This window comes from Montipora foliosa, chromosome 7 (assembly GCF_036669935.1).
Source record: "Montipora foliosa isolate CH-2021 chromosome 7, ASM3666993v2, whole genome shotgun sequence".
Classification (NCBI taxonomy): domain Eukaryota; kingdom Metazoa; phylum Cnidaria; class Anthozoa; order Scleractinia; family Acroporidae; genus Montipora; species Montipora foliosa.
In genome coordinates, this window is record NC_090875.1 from 31,892,110 (window position 1) to 31,902,109 (window position 10,000).

The window sequence follows — 10,000 nt, forward strand, 5'->3', positions numbered from 1 at the left end:
TTGCAAGGAATTAGACTAAATAAACCACACACAAAATATGTCCTTGTCGTATGATCCATTACTTGAAAGTAAGCATTGCGTGAAGATGCATGTCGTGCCTGTGAATTTTATAGTAGCTTTTCACGAATCTTGCCATCAGTTGAAATTGAAATCCTTTTACCACAACTGTAGAAGAATGTTGACACCCAGTAGAACAGAAGTTGCAAAATTAAAATTCTCCACAGGACGATAAACATTTCCTGAATTGTGATCCGCCGGAAAGACCGAAGCGTTCTTTTAGACGCCATCTTATGAAATTGACATATACGTCGTGTTAAGTCACTGTAGTGTAACTGCTAACAGAGCCCCAAGTCTCCTCGTTCGTCGTCTGAGTACATACATACATACATACATACATACATACATACTTTATTCGTCCCAAATGGGCTTTTTAAAATAAAGTCAAGAGATAACTAATGCTATGTACAAGTAAATTAATTAACTAATTAACTAGTAAATGACATAATCGAACCGATTAATTGTTAATTAATTAATGAAATAAAAACAAAAGTGGAGCAATTAGGTCACTAAAAAATTCGAGAGAAGGCTTCACCTCAGGCAACGTTTGAAGTCCTGTAGTGTTGGTTTCAACTGAAGAGTCGAATCTAGTGAGTTCCAGAATTTGACTGTCCTGAAGTGGAAAGTTCAAAGGAATATTTAACATCTGGGAGTTCCCCGTTGCACGCCTTGTGATCATGGCGCTTTGAATATATTTAGAAAATAAAGAGGCTGGAGAGTACCCTGACATACATTTGAAGGCCATTATTGCCTGGCGATAATACAACTGCTGTCTTACAGGTAGCCACTTTAGATCTTTAAGGATAGGGGAAATATGGTCGTATTTCCTTGAGCTGCTAACGATACGAGCCGCGAAATTCTGTACAGCCTGGATCCTACTTAAGTTGTACTCACAGGTGTTGCTCTAAACATTACAACAATAATATAGCTTGCTAAAAACTAAGGCATTAACTATAATAGTTAAGGTGGTTGGGTCAAAAGCATGTTTAACGCGGTTAATCTTGCCTAGGCGCACCATGCAAACGGACACTGTTGAAGGTATGTGATCGTTATATGTCAAGCAGGGATCCCGGATAACTCCCAGATCCTTAGCAACGGTAGCCGGTGTAATTTCTTTTCCTATCAAATTTAGACGAAAATCCCCTCTACTTTGCCGACCATCGCTCTGGTGCCAAAGATAATTAAAATAGTTTTACTAGGGTTTATAAGGAGTTGATTTCTAAAAGTCCAGTTACTAATTCTGCATAAGTCTTCATTTAATTTGGTAATCTCGCTATAATGAACTGCCACTGCGGCCGCAATCCCGCATATACAAAAATTTGGTTTTATCAACGGAGTTGATAATGTAAATTGGACACCGTATAGAGATTCTCTGTACGGTGGTCAGTTTACATTATCAACTCCGTTGATAAAACCAAATTTTTGTATATTACCTCCCCACCGACGCAGCACCATAGTTTCTTTAGAAACTACCCCCCGCAATCAAGGGCAAGACGATCTCGTGGAAAGTGTAGTTAACCGAACCTGAAATCTAAAATTTTACGAGAGTGCTTAGGCCTAATCACTGAAACGAACGCTTAGGCTTAAACAGTAAACGAGTGCTTTCTTCTTCACACTACCTAGTGAAAAGTGTTGTACGTTATGCGAACCATAAAATGAAAGCTAGAATTACGTGATGATATTAAAGACTAAAAAAAGGAACCTCGTCTACGAGAGTGAATTTTTGACTTTGCAGAAACAATGGTCAACCTTTGTGTTGAATTCGCACATTTCTTGTCCACTTTTATGACACTGAAAGAAAACAAAAACGCAAACTAACAAACAGCAATCCGATGTGTTGCCGCAAGCAGTATAATGAACTGCCAACGCGGTCCACAATCCCGATAGTCGATGACTGAAAATTGTTCAAGGGCAAGACGATCTCTTGAAAAGTGTAGTTAACCGAACCGCAAAATGAAAGTTACAATTTTACGAGAGTGCTAAAGCCTAATCACTGAAATGAGCGCTTAGGCGTAATCAGAAAACGTGTGCTTTCTTCAAACCGTAAAGTGAAGCTAAAATTTTACAGTAGTGCTTAGGCCTAATCACTGAAACAAGCGCTTACACTTTTGAAATATTGCTATAATGAACAGCGACCGCAATCCGCAATCCCGTAGTCGATGAATGAAAATTGTCCAAGGGCAAGACGATCTCGTGAAAAGTGTAGTTAACCGAACCGCAAAATGAAAGCTAAGATTTTACGGCAGTGCTTAGGCCTAATAATAGTGTTCTTAACCGAACTACGTAGTGTAAGCTACGATTTTACGAGAGTGCTTAGGACTAACCACGAAAACCAGCGCTTAGGCTTAATCAGTAAACGAGTGCTTTCTTCCTCACACGATCTCGTAAAAAGTGTAGTTAAGTATAATGCAGTGCTTTCTTCTTCACACGATCTCGTGAATATTGTAGTAAACCGAACCACAAAATGAAAGCTAAAATTTTACGAGAGTGCTTATGCTCCGGTACAGTACCTGCAGAAGCTGCCAGTGCTTAATTAGGCCTAATCACTGAATCGAGCGCTTAGTCTTATTCAGAAATCGAGTGCTATAGCGAATGAAAGTTAACCGAATTGTAAAACGATTCGTTGAACACGCTATAAGAACGAGAGATACATATCAACTTAACAAATCCAAAGTGGTTCAACGTTGTCTGTACTCTTATCGACAACGATATTCGCCATCACAGTGGTCAAAATGTTGTGGATTTAGGAGGTGCAGTGAGCAATTTGCCTCGCGAGGCGAAAAATATCAAACATGTTTGATTTTATCCTCACGGCCTCGCAAGGCGAATTTCTCACCAAAATTTATCCCGCAAACATGAGGAAACGGATGAGCAAACCGCCTCGCGATGGAGTATGCTCAGCTCTTTCCTCACCGTGTGCGGCGGGCTTAAGTAGGCCAAAAGCATTTGAACAGTAGAAAACTATTTTTTATCTTGGAGCAGCTGCAGTTTACCCCGCCACATCGAGGCCGTTACTATAAAAGGCTGGCCACGCGGTACGCGGAAAAAATAAAGTCAAGGTTGCTAAGTATCAGTACGCGGTACGCAGAAAGAATTAAATTCAAGATGGCGAGGTATGTTAACTAGCTGACTACACGGTACGCGTACGCAATGTTAAAAGCGTGCTTAGGCCTAATCACTGAAACGAGCGCTTAGGCTTAATCAATGAACGAGTCCTATTTGCTTCACACAATCTCGTGCAAAGTGTAGTTAGCCAAACCGTAAATTGTATGGTAAAATGTTAACGAGGGTCTAGGCCTAATCACTGAAACGAACGCTTTGGTTTAATCAGTAAAGGAGTGCTATTTTCCTCACACAATCTCGAGAAAAGTGTAGTTAACCAAACCGTAAATTGAAAAGGAAAATGTTTAAAGAGTACTTAGACCTAACAACTGCAACGGGCGCTATTTTCTTGACACGATCTCGTGAAAAGTGTAGTTAATCTAACCGTAAAATTCACAATTGATCGCCACTTCATTCGCGACGAGAAATACTGTTTTGAATAAATTTCAAACTTCAACTTGAATTTATTAGTTTCGGCGTACCGCGTAGCCAGCTACGCAGAAGTTTATTCGAGTGACAGGGTATTCTACAGTTAACTTTATCATTGCAAAGGGACAGTAAAAAATGTATATTCCATGACGAAATAGTAAAAAAACGCAACTTAGTTTTCACACATTTCTAAATCTTTGAATCCTGGAGTGTAAGTGTACGTTCCGCAACACTGCTTCAACAATTTAATTTTGCTGATTATCAATATCTAGATTATATCGGCTAGTCTGTGTCTGTTCATTTCACAGATAGCCTCTTCCTTCTCTTGTAAGTTATTCACGTTTTTTTTTTCACTCCGCTTTTAAAGCGGATGTAAAGTTAAGAAGGGGGAGCCGCCAGTGTGTTAGATGAGAGGGAAAACAAAGCGGAAAAGCCTTTTCAAATCTTCATGTCATTTAACAGTCGCACCGGAAAATGACTGAGTGAAACGCGAAAGTAAACAGGTCTGTTGGAAGCGTGCTTGAATTTCGACAAATGAGCCCCAAAACCGCTGATGAATGAAATTGTCAAAGGGCAAGCAGTATAATGAAGTGCCATCGCGGTCCGCATTCTCGTAGTCCATGAATGATAGTTGTTCAAGGGCAAAAGGATCTTGTGAACGGAACCGTAAAATACAAGCTAAAATTTTACAATAGTGCACGACCTAATCACTGAAACGAGCGCGTACACTTTTGAAATATCCGGATAATTACCGATTTTGTCAATGTTCACCCAAATGGTGTAAATACCAATAGATGAACGAATTGGACTGGCAAAATATCGCAAAAAATTGTCGAATTTCTCAAATTCGCCAAAATCACCAAAGTTCACCCATGTGGTGTCAAAACCAATGGATGAACTAATTTGACGAAATTTGCAAAATATCGCCAAAATTGCTGAATTTGTCAAAATCGCCAAAATCGCCAATGTTCACCTATGCGGTGTCAATACCAATGGATGAACTAATTTGACGAAATTGGTAGAATATCGACAAAATTGCCGAATTTGTCAAATTCGCCAAAATCGTCAATGTTCACCCATGTGGTGTCAATAGCAATGGATGAACTAATTTGACGAAATTGGCAGAATATCGTCAAAATTGCCGAATTTGTCAAATTCGCCAAAATCGCCAATATCGCCACAATTCACCCATTTGGAGTCAATAGCAATGGATGAACTAATTTGACGAAATTGGCAGAATATCGCCAAAATTGCCGAATTTGTCAAATTCGCCAAAATCGCCAATATCACCACAATTCACCCATTTGGAGTCAATAGCAATGGATGAACTAATTTGACGAAATTGGCAGAATATCGCCAAAATTGCCGAATTTGTCAAATTCGCCAAATTCGCCAAAATCGTTAAAAAGACAGTTTGTTATAACTTATGTTGATTAGTGTTATCCGTGTGTCAGGAAGCGTGAAGATGGAGTTAGGTTGAAAGGAATACGAGTGGGGGGAGGTGAAAAGTGAAAGAAATCAAGTCATTTAAGTTCATTCCTATTACGTAATATTTATAATGGATACTCTAGCAAGACATGTAACTATAAAAAATTGAGGACATTGATAATTTTTTGGCAGTGCGTAGCCACCCTGTGTCATTACTTCACGGTATGTTGTTCAGTTTTTTGTCTTGAAAGATTGCTTATGATCCTTTGTATAATATCTTGACAGTCTCAGTCAACTTGTTGCAGCCACTGACTAAAGAAATACTAGACTGGCCGACAAAGATTCTTGGACCACACTCTTCAGCTAAGCTACCGTCACAGAAATGAAGACAAAAGAGATCACGTTCACCCTAGGTAGTCTCGGTCAAGGGTACTAAAATGTACAATGGATAAAACCGACAGCAGTGAGTTGTTGCATTGATGAATTAAAAGCCATTCCAATCGGCTTCTAAGACCCCCTAGGTTCCTGGCTTTTGAGGTGTAATAGTTTCATGATTACTATTAGAAGCAACATAATTAATTCACATGCAATAGTGTTTGTTGACTTCTAAGCTGCAACACTGCTGTGAATTCTGAGTATGATCAGTTCATCTGGTTGCTGATCTTCCTCAAATTAAAATAACTTGAATTGCACTTAAAACATTTTTAAAGTTTCTATTAATGTAGTATTAAAAATCCATACAGGGTATGCCAGCTTTAAGCATTTTTCTTTAAGGCAAAAGCTTCATTGAAATGTAGGATAATGTAACTCCTGGAGGGTTTAAGGTGATTCCCTAGGAATATAACTTGTCATAGATTTCCGATGACACTTCGCATACTGTTGAATCATGTCAATTACTTGATAGAAATGTAATAAAAACGGGGGTTCATCGAGCTCGTTTCCATGTTACGAGGCTGACAAATACCGCTATTTAATCCACTTTGACAATAGGATAATTTCAAATTGTGCAGCAACAAAAGAACAGAGTCGAGTTTCAGGGGGAAAATTAGCATTTTGTATTGTTCAAAACAAAGGAAAATGCAAATTATTCCTCTGAACCTCGACTCTGTTCTTTTGTTGCAGCACAATTCGAAACTAGCCTATTGCAGCACATTCCTAGTATTGCAATTAGACAAATTTATTTCGATTTTATGAATTCAATCCATGATATAACGCGGAGCCAAGTGTCATTCGAGGGTTAATTTACTTACGTACCTGAAAAAATGTACTTGAATGGCTTTGGGAGTACTATTACTCCAAAATAGATTTAACTTGAGAGTGGGCTGTTCCACTCGTAATGGCTCCTTTCATAAAACTTTATGAAATTACCAAAAAAACTGGTTACAGATTTTTTTACAACTCTATGAAGACACCATTGCCATCAAAATATGAAATAAAAAATGGTGGTCACCTTACTCGTTCAGGACTGGAAATAGCCATTCCTTGACGGATTAACCATCCGCCATTTTATCAATATGCCCGCGCCAATGACTCAAGAAGTTGTGTGCAGTAGGGTTGCGCAATGCAAAACTAGCCATCACCGTAAGTTTAGGATGCATAGTAAGTCCAAAAGTAGCAGGAGTCAGCTATTTGGACTAATGAAAGTAGTTCTGGAACTTAGAAATCTCAGGGACCCTGGTAACATGCTGTTATTGCCTCATCATGAATTATTATCAATGTGTTTAAGGACAAAATAATGGATATTTCTATTGAGAAGATTCTCAAAGCCTTTTTATAGGAAAACTAATATATCTTATATCCTTATTATAAACTATTAATGTGACATTTTTTACACCAATAACTTGGTAAGACAATAAATAACATTTTTATTGAGATCCTTAAAGCCTTTGTCATAGGGAATTCTACTCATGTTGCAATAAATGGCTGCCGCCTCAAAGAGGCATTTGCACGCAGCCAATCTTTTTGTCTGTGCCAATTAATTCATTAATTGACACATTTTCTCTTGGGACTTACAATGGTCCCAAGAGAAAAGAAAAACAATGCTTACGCAACATTTTGGAGGGCAAACAAAGAGTATTATCGTATTTTTGAAAGTGGCCTATAAACCCTTCCCTTCAAATGCTCTCGTTGGGTACCCCTATTGTTCATGGATAGACTCAATATGAATACAAATGACGACTGAATATATGTTTTACCAAGTACAGCTACATGAATAATTCATTCTGAAAAGGTTTATTGAAATTTGATGCGCAGGCGTAATAAACTACAGAAATAAGCGTTTCCCATTCGTTACAACAAGTACCGATGATGGAGGAAATAGTTGATTTAAATCTATTTCTTGTCTGTTTTTTTCTGCCAAGTTGAAGTTGGAACGCTTAGCAATGCTTGGACTCAGTCCCACTCTGTCGAGGCTATCCTCGCCTATTTTTACAGATTGTTACAGTCCCTGTCCCAACTCGCGCAGGGAAAATTCAAAATGAGACAGCCATATTGCCGGCTTTACTTCTCTGCTAAGCGCCAGGGAGTCGCGGTTTCAGTTGACTAGTTAATAAGAAAATAGAACTGTTATTTAACACAATTGCTTGTAATCTCGCAATGTGGTTGGCTAATTTGCCTTTTTCGGTAAGAATCTAGACATTGCTGCCCGCGTCAACTTTCTTTTGTAATACTCAATCAGAAACGCTCATTTTGGCAAATAAACCAATCAGATTGCGAGAGTTTTATATAATAAGCTCAATAAAGCTACGGTAATACGAGCCACAAAAACGTCCAACTTGTCTCGCAACATTGCTGCGAAACTAGTCGAAAAGAGATGTTGCGCGTTTTACATCCCACGCACAACCTGTCTCGCAACAAAAAAAAGTAGGGGTCCGTTCTACTTTGAGCAACAAAATCAACACTTTCTTTTGTTTGTTTTTCGTATGACCGTAGCTTAATGCATACATTTTAATTGGTTCTCAAATGATCTATTACGAGACAGACACAGCTGACGTCATCATAAAAAACTTTCAATTCTTTACTATAAAAGAAATAGATTCAATGTTGCCGTGCATCTGATCAGTAAAAGATCACAGAAGGCGTGAAAATGTGGTGATATCAGTGACACACCAGGCACTTTTTTACCAAATTTTGACGTCATATATGATCTATTACTGAACACATGCAAGGCAATAAGAAATCTATTTGTGAAGCAGACAACGCTTAACCACATTTGATTTATTAAACATTTTTTAACACAACTGCGCATGTCTTCCTACAATATAGGTCCGCAACGTATACTACACCTCCAATCCAACAGATACGCCACAGCCGGTTGATGGAAGTGGAAACTCGGCAGCTGTTGGCCAGGTTTTTTCAATGTTTGAAGATTACCTCGAGAAGAAATTGGAGGATAAAGGGAAGCAGATAGAACAAAAGAGCAAAATAGATAAAGAAGTTGTACAGCTGAAATACACTGGCAGCCAGAAGCAGTTCGAGCTAAATGCAGAATTAGATACCATCATAGGGAACAAAGAAACCGAATCTAACCGCAGCGAGCTAAATCTAGCGCTTATTAAGACTGAGCACGGCAGCTTATCCGCAAACGGCAAAAACTAATAAAAATTGCCGACAAGAGAAAGGACGGCTGGCAAGTAGCAGAAAACGAATCGGATGAGTTGGTGTCTTTCTCCGAAAATGAAAAACGCCTCAAGAAGGCCAGGGAAGCGGCAAGTAGAAAGAGGCGTCAGAAGGATCAACTCGCTAGCGACCGTGGAAAGAAACCAAGGATTTCTATTAATACTGACAATCAGCTTTCTCGTGGTAAGGGCTAGTGCCTGCATGTTACTTTGTGAATTCGCATGGTTTTTGACCGCTTGCGCATCCTGCGACATTCCTTGTTTCATTTATTTGTATTAGGCCATCCCACATTTCTTTTTTCGTTTACCGTCGAATGCGTTTCCTGATATTGGGTCGGTCGGATTGAAAAGATAAATAAATAAAAACCTAAAAAAATATCATAAGCATCATAGCAGTGGAGCGATGAAAACAACAAGACGTGAACCGAAAATCAATATGAGGGAAAAATTGGTGGATGTTGTTGCAAAATTAAGACAGCGTGGGAAAAAGGATGAACCACCTATGCGAAATAAAAATGGCTTAAAAACGTCGTTTCCTGTTTTTTTTTTTTGGAAATGCCAAAAATTTGGGTCGGTTGGACGCTAAACGGAGAAAAAAGAGGATGGTCTTAAGGGAAGTTAAGGGTAAAATAATTTACGTTCCTCTGCGCGAAGCAAATTTGAAAGTAGGTTAACATAAGCTGCTGATCTTCCAGTTGAATTGAAACAAAAACAATTTGCCGTATATGGTAGTAATAAACCAGACAATGAGGTAACTGTTCCATTATATGTAGATCTTATGAAACAGAAACGAACTTTTAAATTTAGCAGGTTAAACAATAACAAGGCAGCCAATTGGATTGCAAATTGTTGGGCGAAATCTTCACAAACACGTTCCCCCTCTGTTGTCTCTTATTTGTACAAATCTAAGCTCCTGGTAATTGTAAAAGGAGTCCTATAATTATTTGTTCTCATCGAGACTGAAGTTCTCGGGACCATTTGAAATATATGAAAAATAAAATTTTCGAAAATGTTTGGATTCAATAATGTCCAGAAATTTAATCGACGTAATTGCATGCACCCCCAATTCCGATATCGAAAACGAAGTGTCCTTTTTAGTTCAAGCATTTGCTAGCTATTTCCAGTAATGAGGTAAGGGTTAATAAATGTAGCTGTTTCTCTTTACTTGAGGTATAGAGATTAGGAGACACTGCAAGGAAAATAGTCAGTATTCCCAGATCGATGTAAATGATGTTGAAGCAATGGAGAGATGGGCAAGGGGACACTTTGTAACCCTTATCAAAATCGTCATGCACTTCTGGACATACCAACCCCTCCCCAATTAATTGACACAGACACAAAGATTGGCTGCGTGCAAATGCCTCTTT

The 10,000-nt window shown here is 38.7% G+C and overlaps 1 protein-coding gene across 1 annotated transcript in view; it reads left to right on the top strand.

Annotated features, from left to right (window-relative positions):
• LOC138011833 (uncharacterized) overlaps nt 1–9,643 on the top strand; it is a 28,220-nt gene extending 18,577 nt beyond the window's left edge. Inside the window, exon 3 of the mRNA XM_068859056.1 lies at nt 8,281–9,643. Coding sequence (XP_068715157.1) covers nt 8,281–8,613 — 333 coding nt within the window. The 3' untranslated portion in view covers nt 8,614–9,643. The remainder of the gene's footprint in view (nt 1–8,280) is intronic.
• The last annotated feature ends 357 nt before the right edge of the window (nt 9,644–10,000 follow it).